Source organism: Corvus hawaiiensis, chromosome Z (genome assembly GCF_020740725.1).
Source record: "Corvus hawaiiensis isolate bCorHaw1 chromosome Z, bCorHaw1.pri.cur, whole genome shotgun sequence".
NCBI lineage: Eukaryota > Metazoa > Chordata > Aves > Passeriformes > Corvidae > Corvus > Corvus hawaiiensis.
This window is the reverse complement of record NC_063255.1, coordinates 56,047,863-56,063,164: the sequence shown is the minus strand read 5'-3', so window position 1 is coordinate 56,063,164 and position 15,302 is coordinate 56,047,863. Positions and strand designations below refer to the sequence as shown.

The 15,302-nt window shown below is 42.3% G+C and overlaps 1 protein-coding gene across 6 annotated transcripts in view; it reads right to left on the bottom strand.

Annotated features, from left to right (window-relative positions):
* Nucleotides 1-15,302, bottom strand: part of FAM172A (family with sequence similarity 172 member A) — a 272,515-nt gene that overhangs the window by 239,315 nt on the left and 17,898 nt on the right. For 2 of the 6 annotated variants that reach the window (XM_048292986.1, XM_048292991.1), the window contains exons 1-4: nucleotides 14,176-14,295; nucleotides 11,036-11,154; nucleotides 9,363-9,492; nucleotides 8,519-8,644 (exon numbers count right to left, since the gene is read on the bottom strand). In XM_048292986.1, the coding sequence (XP_048148943.1) occupies nucleotides 8,519-8,576 (58 nt within the window). In that variant the 5' untranslated portion in view covers nucleotides 8,577-8,644; nucleotides 9,363-9,492; nucleotides 11,036-11,154; nucleotides 14,176-14,295. Of the gene's footprint in view, nucleotides 1-8,518; nucleotides 8,645-9,362; nucleotides 9,493-11,035; nucleotides 11,155-14,175; nucleotides 14,296-15,302 lie in introns of those variants that run through there. The other 4 variants (XM_048292989.1, XM_048292988.1, XM_048292987.1 and 1 more) reach the window with 3 other exon arrangements.

Below are 15,302 nucleotides of genomic sequence, written 5' to 3'. Positions count from 1 at the left end.
TTACCAACCTATTTGTCTCTGTGTTGATCAAAAAATGTCCAGACAAGTCACCAAAGACATAGTAATTTGTTTCAATGATTCATTACCTCAGTGTTAGAAAATAAGTCTCTAGTAGGCGTCATGGTTTTAACACAAAGTTATCATAGCTTCAGTATCAAATCACTGATAGAGTCTTGATTGCCTTCTTGAGTTTAGATCACCTGATGCACATAATCTCACTAGCATTTACCAGCTGTGACCACACCAGTCCTTAGCCTTTCCTTTGATACCCAAACAGACTGTTAGACCTGAATCCTTTTCTCAACCACCTCCTTTAATAGCTATCATGGTAGAGAAAACTCCCATTTGTTTCATAGCAGGCCATGGCATACACATCCTTTACACATCAGGACTCTATAGCCTGGTACAACCTGCAGTCACTAACGCAAGTACACTAAAATTAGCATAATCTACATTCTTTACCCTATATTCAAGGATTTACATTTAACCAGAGGCAAGCTTATGGGGACATCTTTACATCTACATGTAACTTTCAAACAATTACTGCATACACAGGTAATAGTGTACAATGACCTCTCCTCATTGCCTATCACCCACACAATCCTTCTAAATATGCTATGCTTCTACATATTTTCTGATTATTAATGTTAAAAAAATCAAGAAACAATTCAGCAGGATTTCACCAAAATATTTTTTCCTACTTCTTCGTAGACGAAATTGAAGACCATACAAACTTTCTGTTCAGGAGTGCTAACTGACTGAGTGCTGACTTTGAACTATTATTGTTTCATAAATCAAGATACCATGTATTGCTAAGGAAATACATCAAGTGCTCTAAGTATATTGATTTTTACCTTTATTATTATCCAACATTGTAGCTCAAAGAAAATAAAACAGTTTGAAAATACTGATTTTCTTTAAGTTTGGTTTGGCATTAACTATGTTTCCATCTTTATTAAAACAATTATTTTTTATTTTGCTTGGTCTTGTTGCCAGTAGGCTACCACATTACCTAGGCTAAGGACTGACACAATTAACCCTTCGAAATTTCTACTGTTTAAAAGGTACTGAAGATTATCTTCAATGTTCTCGAGGGTGCCTTGATCTCCTCTTCTACAGCTCTTCAAGGTCACTTGACATTTATTCCAGCATCCATGACTGATGCCAGCTCATCCTTCTGAGTGATTCCACTGGGCAAAGCTGGAGGATCAAAAGCCATCTGGTATGGTTGCTGAAATACAACATCTTTCCAACAAGTATTATGGTTTCTGAGTATTTCTGTGGTATCTAAATGTCTACTTAACACGAGATATTGACTAGGCGATTTCTAAATCTGGCTTTCCCAGCCACAGCTCACTTTTACATCATTTTTGTTTAACAGCAAGTCCCATGAAATTCAATTCATGAAAGAAATCATGTGTTTGTTCTTGTGTACTGTCCTTTGAAAGTTCTGCAGGAGCTCCTTAGGTTCTCAACCAAATGATATGGAAAAAGAAAAGAATTTTGTCATAGAAGTCTTTCACAACGGTATGTAAAAAGCGTGTCCTTTCTTTCTCTGTACTTTGACAAAATCAAGGTGGCAGTCTTTAGCACATCTTTCTCTCCTCAACAAAGAGACTCCAGTCACACCACACCCCTTGAATTTAATTTCACTCGAGTTTCCTTACTTTCTTACTGTAATCTATTTGGAGATCTATTCATACAAAAGTGTCACTTACTATACAACAAAATATCAATCTCCTGATTATCAAGGACCATAGTATATGAAGTACATTATGCTTACAGTATGTATAGCTTGTCATGATTTACAGTTTTCATCAGTCTCTAAAGAAGACTGCACCTGTTCTGAGCTGCAACCACTGACACGGCCACTTTCTTCTTGCGCAACTTTTCAAGTTAAAATTATCTAAAGTGTCTTACAACTTTGAGATTCTTTCAAAATCTGATCCACAACTCTCACCTAAGGTCTTGGACTTTCCAACTCAATTTGAGACAGTTCAACAGAGCTGAAAACTGAGTGATCTGCAGGAGACCTTCTATAGCTCAATGGGAAGTAACTCAATCACATCAATGACACTAATCCTTAATGAAAATCAAACTAATGCTGAGTATAAAATGGGACTTTTACTTCCAAACCTGAACTATAACTTCCTCAAAATATGCTAATTGAACAGAATTGGCATGAAGTTTGATAAAAGCACTACATAGGTTTTCACCAAACATGTCAAAAAACCTCACAACTGAAGAAACACCATCTATCATCATATGCAACAGAACACCACTTTCTAATAATGCTTTGATGGAAACCCAGGATGTACACTGCAGTGGCAAGCTATGTTATTTTTTCTCCTCTGAAAGACAATTTAGAATACAACTGTGTGATGCAAGCACTTTAAACCAACATTTGGTTAGCTTACTTGTAGGTCTAACCAAGTTCGTGTACTTCCAAAACCGAAAGCCATTATCTAAAACATTTCATTTATGTTATTTTTTTTTCCCCTAAGTCATTTAGATCAGTTTATTTTTTAAAATATACAATACAAACAGAACTTTATGAAACCGATATGGAAGTCACATCCTGAAAGCCTTTTTCCTTTTAGCATTCTAGTCCAAGAGATTTTTAAAAGCTGCAATATGGTTGCATAATTATAAAGCAAAAGTGTCACACAAATTAAATGAAAACTGCTGCAAACTAAGAACACAAAAGCACCAGTCAACTTTCTCAAACAACAATTATTAAAATTTTTAAAAACAATTAATAGTTTATTCTGTTACTCCTTACCACAGACCATTATGTTTTATACCATGTAATGAAAATACTGATAAATGGACACACCTTAGACAATAAGCATTAGCTCAGGTGGACTAAGAGTCTCTTCTGGTATTGTAATTTCCAAGCTCTAACTCATTGCTATATCATATTATTGGGGAAGATGAAACAGGAAAGCCTTGGAAATATGATTGCCTGACAAAAGATTTTGGGAATATGAAAACTACAGGCAACATCGAAATGAAAGCCACTTTTGAAATACCAGGTCTTAGTTACTGAACAACTAGAAAACAATGGTATGGCCGACTGAAGGTAATCCCCTCTTGATGGAACAATACCCTCTGCTTGCAAACAGGTCCAAGGGTCAGAGCAGACCCTACTAGCTCAGCAGAAGGGGTCCAAAGAGTAGTTTTTAGAAGTTAAGATGTAACACTCTATGGTAATATAAGAACTCTTATAGGCTGTATGTAAATGCTATAGGATTTGTATCTTGTATTAGATTGGTTAGTGACAATTAGAATATTCAGTGCAGAAGATGATTTATTGTATTGTAACCAGGACTTCAGACATTCTCATTCTCTCATTCACATTCTCATTCTCATTCTCATTCTCACTTCTATTCATTCTCTCTCTTCTATTCATTCCTCTCTTCCACTTCTACTCTTGCTCCTACTCTCTCTCTCTCTCTCTCTCTCACCCGTTCACTCTCTTCTCTCTTGGGCCTGCTCAGAGCTGAGTCTACCAGCTCTGAGCAGTGCCCCAATACCCACGCCCTTTACAATAAACCGGCTGTGTCCCAAGACCTGCCTATAGAGATCTCTCGTCTCCATCCGTCACCGTCTACGTCCGGCCGTCCCGACAGGACCCCAGAACCCCCGTAACCAACAGTCTGGCGCCCACCGTGATTGCCGAGCCCACACCCATAACCTACAGTCTGGCGCCCAACGTGATTGCCGAACCCACACCCAGCACCTGCAGCCTGGCGCACAACGTGATTGAACGCCCGGTTCAGCTTTCTCCATCTGTAGGACTTTTCTCCATGGACGGTAACTAAAAGACCAGTTATAGCCACCTAGAACTTGTCGTGAGCACGGCATACCGATGCTGCGCATCGTAATAGCTGGAGCTCTGTAATTCTGCTGAGGCAGCCTTCGAGCACGGGGTTTACCTGGAGCTCTTGGAGGCAATTGCCTGGCAGCCCTCGAGCACGGGCCGCCACTGCTGCGCAGCGGCCCCCTGGAGCTCTTTGAGGAGGTCTGCCGTATCACCCCTCGAGCACGGACACGCTGCTAAGCAGTACTGACCGGAGCTCTGCGGAGGGAAATCTGCCGCACGCCCCGAGCACAGGCGAGTAGTGCTGAGCACCGCCCGCACTGGAGCTCAGTGCGGACCCACCCGTGAGGTCCTGAGCACGGAAAGCCGTTCCAAGCGACGCCTGAAACCGGAGCTCTGGGAAAGGACCGAAAAGCGGCGTCCTGAGTGCTGAGTGGAGTGCCTGGCCAGCCCCTCACGACAGACATCTGAGTAAGGACGCTGCTCCGGCGACATCACCTAAGTGAGTATCATACTGGTCTAAAAAATGGGACAAACCCACTCTGCCCATGACAGAGATCTCTATAAGCAACTTAAGCATTTACTTATAAGCTCTGGTCCAAGTCAGTTGCCTAAACACGAGCTAAAAAATCTTTTAGAATGGACCCGACTTAATTTCCCAAATGCTGACCGTTCAGCCGTCTTTACAAGAGACTTTTGGGACACAGTTGGAGTTAAGCTCTTTAATAATATCTCCTACCGGGATATGGCAGCCGCACAGCTGCTCCCAGCTTGCAGAGCGCTGGTAGAGCTGTTTGCTGCGGTGGCGCCGCCTGCAGCAGTCACCCCGCCGAGCCCAGCTCCGGCTGCGAGTCCGCCCCTTGCCGTGGCGAGCCCGCAGCGGAGCATGGCCCCCGCCCCTCCGCCGGACCCCGCGGCTCCGATACCCGCGGTCCGGCTGACGCGCGCCGCCCCGCCCCCCGCGCTCGCGGCCTCCACACCCGTTACCCCGGCCCCAGCCACCCCACCGGACCCTACGGCCCCTCCCGCCCCTCCCTCCATCCCGTTCCTCTCCGCTGCCCCATCCCCCGCGGCCCCCGCTGCCCCATCCCCCGCGGCCCCCGCCTTCAGTGCCAGCATCTCCGCAGCCCCGCCCCTTGCCCCTGCCCCTCCGTGCCCCCCCCCCGGTTCCGTCACCGCGGCTCCACCCCCCCCTGCTGCCGTCATTGCTACCCCACCCCCCGCTGCTGACATCATGGTGGCCCCGCCCCCCGGCGGTACCCCGGCGGGGCCAGCGCCTACCCCCCTGCTACCTACGGGTGTTACCCCTCCCCCAGCCGCGCCGGTTATGGCCATGGCTGCCATTATATCCGGCCCCCCCCAAAGCCAAGCGGCGACCCTTCTTCCAGCCCCCCAGGTCCCCCCCCCCCCACACGCCGCCGATGATAGCCATTGTTCCATCCGCGTCCGCCGCTGCTGCGTCTTCACAGTCCCCTGCCGCTCCCGAAACACTGGTGCCCAGAGCGCCGGCCACGGCTGTCCTGCTGTCTCCGGCACCCCCTGTGCACGTTACCGCAGGAACCCTACCCCCCCACCCTGCCGTTCAAGCGCACACAGCACGCCCCGAGCGGTCCCCCGGCCCCGTGGCGGCACAGCAGCCGCCTGTGTCTACTCCTGCTCCTCCTGCCGTTTCTGTGCGGTTCCCCAATCCCGGCACACCATCGCTTGCGCTGGGAGCGCCCCAGCTCCGCGAGCCACTTGATGCCGGTGCCGCGCTGCCTGCACGGATGTCTGCAGTCTCCTCCGTTCCTGCCGCTGCTCCAGCTACGTCTCCCGGCACTGCAGCCCCGTCTCCCGCGGCACCACCACCCACCCCAGCCCAGCCTACAAGCTTCCAGCAGCAGCACGCCGCGATCCAGCCACCAGCCCTCCTGCCTCCCGCGACCGCAGCCCCAGCCCCTGGTTCTGCAGTCCTGCCATCTCCCGCTCTGCCCAAACCGCCCGCCACACGGACTGCTGCCCTTACAGCCTACCGCGCGGACCTGATGACGCAACACGCGCATGCGCCATTGCTGCAACTCCCGGACCAGTGGTATCAGTCCGCTCAGACTTCTCCAACCTCAGCACCGCTCCCGGGACCAGCCGCGCATCCTCCCGCGACTCCGCCGCGCAGCTCCACCCCGCCTCCTCGCCCGCCGCCACCGAGATCGGCTGCACCACTCCCGAACTCTGCCATGCCATCATCACCCCCGCCGGGTCCCATCCCCACGCCGCAGCCGCCCCCGCCGGGGTCCCCCGACACCGTACAGCCGTATCCCTCCGCGCAACGCAGCCTTGCCTCAGAAGCTGCGAGCAGGGGGGGAACCGAGAGCAATAATGCAGCTCCAGTGGCAGGGGAGACGGAGAGCCCCTCTGCCGGAGCTGATGCTTTAAATCTAACACAAGTAAACTCTGAAAAGCAGCCAGATTTGTTTGCAATAAGCCTCAGAGTCCCGCCGGCAAGCGGCGGGGATCTTGCAACCCAGAAAGAGAAAACGAGTTCTGAAAGTTTGTCAGCGCTACCTTCTGAATCAAAAAATCCTCCAAAGTGCTCAGATTATTCTAAATTAACAGATTGCCATGAAATAAGACCCCAAATCTATAAAGATGAAAGTCTTAGTCTATTAACTAAGCCTGTGATAGCTAGCCAACAGCCTGACAGTCCTAAAATGTGGGCTCCCATCTCCACTCTCCAAATTAAAGAACTAAAAAATGCTGTAAGATACAGTGGCATTTGCTCACCGTATCTTAAACAACTGCCAAAAAGTACCCTAAAAGGAACACATCAAACTTTAAAACGCATTTTAAATCAACAGAAAAGGGGAAAAGCCCAGGATACACCTCAAAGGAGGTTGAATAAAGCCTTGTATGTTTTTAATTTCTTGAACAGCTCTGCAGAAGAGCCTGAACCCCCCATCTATAGACATTTCCTAAACAACAAAAAAGCAAAACTGAAAGAGCACCCTCCAGTTTTAATTAAGAATTTAGCATCAGGAAAAATAGAAAGACCTTATGATCTTATAATGTGGGGAAAGGGATTTGCATGTCTCTCCACAGGTGAAGGAACCAAGTGGATTCCAGCAAAGAACGTGATGCTGTACCACGCATCAAAGCCCACTGTCTGTTCCACTTCAGGCAGTGACCCCGCGAGTAGAAGCCGAGAAGCCGGCACTGAAATGTGAACTCGGCAGAACCACTGAGAGAAGATTGTCTGCCAGAAACAGCTCGAGAAAAGAATGGAGTTTTAGCATTATTTGTGTAGATGCATGTTGCTTTTAACCTTTTGTTTTTGTTTTTATAATGAAGCTTTACCTGTAAATCAACCAAAGACAAATGTCTGGGTTGCTTTAGCCAAATCTGCAGGCTCCGATACCATCTGTCTATCTGACACAAGCCCTGACAAACCTTTTTTAACCTGTTTAGTTGGAATACCTTTACCAGAAGCTTTGATAATGTTACTTTTGATAAATATTAGCCATGTGATAATCATCACATTTCTCCGACTTCCAGCCATAGACACCAAACTTACATTGATTATCTTTTATTAGCACATGGGCATGGCTGTGAAGATTTTGAAGGATTATGCTGTATGAACTTATCCGATCATTCTGTTTCCATTCACAAACAGTTACAAAACCTAAGGGACCTAGCTAACCAAATTACAACAGATAACCCGTCTTGGCTAGACAGTTTGTTTGATGGTTGGAGCTTTGCACCCTGGCTAAGGGAACTCTGTAAAATAGGCTTGATTATTCTAGTAGTAATAATTATAGTTTTAGTAGCAGTACCTTGTATACTTCAGTGTGTGCAAAAAATGACAAGTAAGACTATGTCTAATATCTTAATTGTCTGTCGAAAAGGGGGAGATGTTGGGGAAGATGAAACAGGAAAGCCTTGTAAATATGACTGCCTGACAAAAGATTTTGGGAATATGAAAACTACAGGCAACATCGAAATGAAAGCCACTTTTGAAATACCAGGTCTTAGTTACTGAACAACTAGAAAACAATGGTATGGCCGACTGAAGTAATCCCCTCTTGATTGAACAATACCCTCTGCTTGCAAACAGGTCCAAGGGTCAGAGCAGACCCTACTAGCTCAGCAGAAGGGGTCCAAAGAGTAGTTTTTAGAAGTTAAGATGTAACACTCTATGGTAATATAAGAACTCTTATAGGCTGTATGTAAATGCTATAGGATTTGTATCTTGTATTAGATTGGTTAGTGACAATTAGAATATTCAGTGCAGAAGATGATTTATTGTATTGTAACCAGGACTTCAGACATTCTCATTCTCTCATTCACATTCTCATTCTCATTCTCATTCTCATTCTCACTTCTATTCATTCTCTCTCTTCTATTCATTCCTCTCTTCCACTTCTACTCTTGCTCCTACTCTCTCTCTCTCTCTCTCTCACCCGTTCACTCTCTTCTCTCTTGGGCCTGCTCAGAGCTGAGTCTACCAGCTCTGAGCAGTGCCCCAATACCCACGCCCTTTACAATAAACCGGCTGTGTCCCAAGACCTGCCTATAGAGATCTCTCGTCTCCATCCGTCACCGTCTACGTCCGGCCGTCCCGACAGGACCCCAGAACCCCCGTAACCTACATCATATTATTTTCCTTTCCTTAACAATCATTTCTGAAATGTCAATACATGCAAAAAAGGCAAAAAGACATACCCTTTAATGCAGTGGTCTTCTCTTTTTCATCTGGGCCTCCTTGCTGGAGCTGAGCCATAATTTACCCAAACTATCAACAGATTTTGAAATACTGAGGTAAATGTAGATTAATATTCAAAGGACAATCTGAAAAAGAACAAGAGGTGGAAATTAATAAATTTACTGAGTTCTCCTTCAATCACTCTCATCTGCTACTGTTTACACCACCACCAAAAAACCAAAAAAATACTAAGTATTATAAACCCGAAGTCTGACCAAGTTTGGTTAAAGATTCAAGTTCACAAGAATGAACAATACCTGTTCCTAATCCTAAAAGGACTTCTGTCTAATCAATACAACTTCTTTTGTGATCAGCATCAGTAAACAATAAGCCTTTTAGAGAAGTGCAACACCTGCAAGTCCAAAATACAAGATACAACAAAAAACAAACTACAACCAACAGAACTTCCACAACCTTTATGTATTTTCTTCATCAGTTAACGCCACTTTGTTGTCCTTACTATACTATTTAGTTTTGTTTTAGTAAGACTACATGAAGCACACAATTTTAAACCACTATGATTTCCACAATACATTATCGGTATTGAAATGTGTAAAGTACAGAACAAATCTCACTGTATTCAAGATGAGACTTTACAAACAAAATCTATTTCAAGTTTCTCCTACTGCACAGAAGGCAACCCAGACATTCAAATCCACAGCCTCTTTCATCTTGGTCTGACACCAAGGGAGTGAACTACCAAATCACAATTGCTTCTTCCTACTCAATAAAAAGACTTCTGTGCATTGAATTCTTTTTCCCTTAATCTTTTTTTGGTTCTTTGTTTTATCTGTCAGTCATTACCAACTTGTTTTATTCTTCTCTCTCATACACTTCTTCATTGATGAGCTTGCTTGAACTCTGTCTCTGATGCAATTTGTCAAAACAGTAACAGGATTCACCGACTGTACTACTGGCTCCCTAACACTTAGATCTGCAAGAAAAGAACCCCAAAATGATTTCTTTTAAGTAACAGCAGTTCATTGTATAGACAGCAGAAAAACCCCCCAAATTTAGCATAATAAAGACTACTTTTCTATTCTACACAGAGAAAACCTATTAAGCATTTTCTTGTATATTAAGGAGTAATACAGCAATTTTAACCCTGTTAGTTATTAACTAAAGAGCGGGTTTGAGGGATTGTGATTTGGTTTTTTAAACTTGGGAGTCTAGAAAGTCCAATATCCATTTTACAAGTTGGAACTTTGACACCTTCCTTTGTAAAGGCTGTTCAGACAAAGTTGATGGGAAACGGCAATACATTACAAAACTCTTTTAAAGATGCAACTCCACAAGGAAAGCTCTGTTTATATTGTGTACTTTGTAAATTATGACATGATTCAGTTAAAATGTGCATCTTTTGGCTAACACTTTAGTCACGTTACCACTCATAACAAAAGCAATCACAAAAAGTAACAGCAAAACCACTGAGGTTTTTTGTGCATTTTCTAGTATATAATGTTGTCAATGTAAATATTAAAGTGACTCAAATGTTGATTCACAGACATGGATGGTATTAAATATCTTCCTCATATGCTTCGAAACAGTCCGTTGACAAAAGACTACCAAATACAAAGTCTTGTCCATCTTGTTTGTACATTTGCAGCACAAACCCATGTATATTCTACTAAAGCATATAGAAAACAAAGTAATTTCAGTTAAAATTATTAGAAGTGGTAAAAAATTACAATGGTAGTGTTTTGTGATAGCCCAAATTAAAATTATTCTAGTCATATGAAATTGTGCAGTTCTCCCCACACAGTATTTGAAAATTCTTAATATGGCATAAGCTAATGCAGTTAACAAAATACACACACATCCTCAAGACTTGTTGTTAGCCAAGGGAAGAAACATAAAATCTATCTGAACAGATTTACTTTGGAAAATGAGACCCCATCCCCTGATCAAATAAAGCAATGCAGGGACCAGGAATCCTTGCCATTCTTGTCTGTACCATGGATACCCTTCTTCTTCCTTTAACAGATGAAGACCCTGCCACTGAGTAGGTAACAGTTCAACTGCAAAGCTAAAAGCACCAAAATAAATAAAGCCGAATTTAGCTTTGAGAGAGAGAATTTACAGTTCTTTTTGACAAAGTAAAAAACTATTACAGCAGCCACTGGAGGGAGGACTTGATATCATAATGAGGATGGAACAAGCACACAGTATATTATGCACTGTTTCTGTGAATACATGATTTTTTGGAATACCTCACTGATAGTTGCTTAATTGAAAAAGAGAAGAAATTACGTGAGAGGGTTGGATTTCTATTCTTTGACGGAGAGGTGCCAAATCCACTACTGATGGTACAAAAATGAACAGTGGAAAATCATGAAGCTCTCTGAAGGGTTGCATATAGGCAAAGCAGGAACTGCAGTTTATTCCAGGTATTAATTTCAAACCCCAGTGATCTTCAACTGCATATACTGACCACATAATTCCTGAATGCCATCAAGTTTCTTGTAATAAATACTGACTTTAAATGTGTTATTCTGTACAATTACTTAGATCAGTCTTTTGAAAACACCTCTGTGGTTTTTTTGTATTAAGCTACATTCGGCAAGCATACTTCCTTAAACACAAGTTACTATTTCACCTGAAAAAACAGTTACAGCAATAAGATTATGTACATTTATTTATATGTACCTTGTTTATGCATGCAAACTTAAGAATTCTGACACAAAGTATCTTATACATATTCTGTACCTCTTTAACTCCATTCCTAGCAATACCTAAAATAATTTGACACAGAAATATTCTGGTTTCATGATTTCATATGAGACGACAAGGCTGCATTTTCATTATACGCCTGCTTATGTAATTACAGAACTGGTGGACTCACAAACAAACAGTCAATAAATCGATTTTTTAAAAAAATGCACACATAAGAGAATATACACTTATTTCATGTTGTTGCCTGTAAAGTGGGACTGGAAGTTTGGACTGCAGATCTTGTGATGGCGTAACAGTCCTATTTCTTAAATCGAACTAGACACCATATCATACCCACACATATGGCACACATAGAGAGATTTCAACATACTTAAAATACTCTTCATTGTGCAAATCAATACAGAAGTGTGACAAAAAACCGCAATATATTACAGCAAATATAAATTAGCAATACCTGAAGCTAAGCCAATATTACAAATATTCTAAATAAAGGCTATAAATTATTGTAGTGTTAACAACAAGAAAGAAATAAGAAGAAAACACACAAGTATCTTCAAACAGCACAAGTCCTTCAAGCTTATCTGGACACAATCTGAAGAGGTGTCACCAGAATGCTGCTTTGTATTGCACTCCTTTATTTAGGATATAACGGAATGAGAATCTTGCTCTTTGTAAACTGACATCCCAAGTAAGCTAGGAACTAGTATAGGTTAGATTTGTGCAGTGTGGCTGATGACTGATTAAAGACCCAATTTTTCTTCAAAGAAATGGCTGGGTGACAGTTTGCATTGAGTTCCTTGTAAGTATTGGCTCAACAAAGCAAAAAAAGGCAATAATTTAATCTTAGCAGTATTTTCTGTCTGATTAGATTTTCTCTTTTCCTGCTTTTAGGGCGCTACAGACGGCATCTGCATCCATTCAGGTTGTACTTCACTTTCCCTCATTTAAACGACCATATTTTCAAGTGCTTATTGGTTTGCCCAACTTCAGCTCTGAAAGGCAATTATTTCCAGTCTGCTTTAGATGAAACTGTTTTGAAAATGTCTACCTCTAGTATAAGAAGGCTCAGAAATACATCTTGTGCTCAGTTCTGATGATGTTAATGTACAGCATCTCCACGTTAGAGATCAGAAATTTAGGATCAGAGGATCAACTTAGTAGTGTGTGCTTCTTGCTATCAATTACCCTTAAAGCCTGCTCCAATCTGCTGAAGTCAAAATGGCTTTTGTCACACATTTAACATAGACTAAGACTTATCAGAATTTCCAGAAAATTTACCTAGTTGCCCAGATCATGCTCCATACTGATGCAAAAGGCAGAGGAAAGATGCACAGGAAGGGGATTAATAATGCTAGAAGGGCAGGATCTGTAACCACTTAGAATACAAAGAAACTTGGCAATGATCCTGAAGTCCCTTAAGCTCAGTAGATCTTTGTACTCTACCAAATGGTGGTAGAACGTGCTGATGAAGTACATGACTGCAGTCAGCACTAAAGTCTGAGATATTTGCACAGCAACCACCTGCCAGTTTTATTTACCCCATAAGTTCAAATAGCAGATGACTAGGATCCATGCGCATTAGCAATATATGTCAGCAACTCAGTTATTTACAAAAAGCAGAGTCAACACAATTCCACACATTGAGATCTTAATTGTTTCAGTTTAACTTCCCTGAAATGCTAGAAATTACCTTCATAAAGATATCCGTATTAACACGGGCAAAAACCTGTTGGAACCCTGGGTTTAGAGAATTTAGGTTGTGGGATATAATAATATATAAATATGTGTAACAATATGGAGGATTTGGGGTGTGGATTTGTTCTTCTTCTTTTCTCCTTCTCCTTCACAAATCTGGATGTTCTGGTATTGGGTCAAAAAACCCACAGTACTGATCATGAATAGTTAGTTATTGGATTATAAGTAAAAATAAATTCCTTGGAATTCCATAATAGGGTGATTTGGACCTTAAAAGGCCTTGAAAGTTAGAACTCACGGCCATTTTCCACCTTGTTAACTAAGAGGCACATCCCATGCAGCTGTGTTATAGATAAGAAAATAATAAACATCAATTAGAAGAAAAGCCTGCGTTTCAATCCGAACTCTGAGTAAAAGAACTTGTGATTCAGAGGCAAAACAAAAATAGAGAAATAGACAAAAACCCATGTCAAAATAGCAGAAGAAGAGGCAGTACAACCTCAACATAGCCTCTGTGAAGTTTACAGTATGATGGTGTATCAACCAAACACGAGGTTCAAAATGGTCGTCTGCAGTAGCAACAGCTTTCAGTACTCGTGCTGGTTTTCTCTGGGATAAAGCCAGTTTTCTTTGTAGTAGAAATTGTAGGATAGTAGCTTTTATGGGACTAGGGTTTGGATTTGTGCTGAAAACAGCATCAATAACACTGCTGAGCAGCACTGACACAGCACCAAGAGCTTTCCTGTTTTCATGTGCTGCCAGGCCAACAGGCAGGCTATTGGGTGCATAAGAAGCTGGGATGGGACACAGCCAGGACAGCTGAACCCAACCAACCAGACGATGACACACTCAGCAAAAAAACTTGAAAAAGAAGAAACGGGGAACGTGTGGAATGACGGTGTTTGCTTTCCCAAGTTACCATTACACGTGATGAAGCTGTGCTTTCATGGAGATGGCTGAATATCTGCAATTCCTTATTTTGCTTTACTGGTGTGCATAGCTTTTTTTTTGCTTGCCCTATAAACTGTCTTTATCTCAACCCATGAGTTTTCTCACTTTTACCCTTCGAGTTCTTTCCCCCATCCACTGTTTGGAGAGTGAGTGGCTGGAGGAAGGACTTGGCTGCCTATTGTATTGTTTGTTATGGCTAATCCGTAACACCACAAAATACAGTACTTTCTTAAATACACAAAATATCAATAATTAGGTGGGCAGGACCCTACTTGTGTTGAGGTAGACAGATAGTTACCTAATGAATCAGGCCATCAGCTCTGGAGACAGAAAAAGTGATCCTGCAGTGAAGGCAGGAGAATGCTGCCCAGAGAATTCTATTCAGAGAAGGAATTTGCAGGTGACAATTCCCAAATGCCTGAAAAATAAAATGGTTTCAGATAATCTCTTTTTGTGTATTTCTCATTTTCTAGGCATTCAGCCTGCCTGATTTCCTTCAATGCTCAGAACTATGGATAACTGGATTCCTGCTTTACGAACTTCAAAGAACCTTCTTTAGCTTTCTCAATCTCAGCACCTGAGATGAATGTACTGATGACCAGGACATTAATTTCAAGATACCTTCACCATCACCTTCCTCTAAACGGTCAGAGAAAATCCTTCACAAACAGCAGATGCTAGGGAAAATCCAAGGAATTAATGTTTATAGAGAACTAACACCCCATAATTGAAGCGCCAGGAAAAGTCCACGTAAAATGTAATAATGCTATAATTAGTGGATGATTTACTTTCCATTACTTCATGGGCCTGTATCGCAGTTGATAAGGACAGAAAAAAAAATATTGAGGCAATAAAATTATTTGGAAAACAGTTGTGTGAAATGCTACTTATTTACAGAATCAGATTTTCCAAGCAGTGTACAGTACAAGGATTTATGAGGACTTGGTATGACATTACTTCATAACATAGCTGTGATAGTTTATAAAAAAACTTGGTTTGGATGAGATTAAGGTGCTTGTACTTTGTATTGTTGGTTTTAACGGGATTTTGACTTGAAAGATGGAGAGGAGAAGACTGACTCTCAATAGCCTCTTCTCTGCACATACTAAGCAGTTACAGGACAAAACCAGGTTTTTTGGTTTTCTTTTTGAAACTTCATCTTCTCTCAAGCAATCCCATGAGTCAGCTGGCAGAGAAAAATGCCTCTGAACAGAGAAAAACTCGAAGATTATTAGAAGAGTCTTCTCTTACGAGAGACACCAAAGTAATTTTCCAGAGTGACACAGAAGAAAGAGCGAGAAAAGTGGGAAACTCCAGGGAAATGGTTTCTGCTTAGGCTACCATCAAAAGCTGCTAAAAAACCCTAGACATATGCCTATGTGCCTAGTACTTTAAAATCCCTTTCCCCCCTCTCTCCTCCTTTGC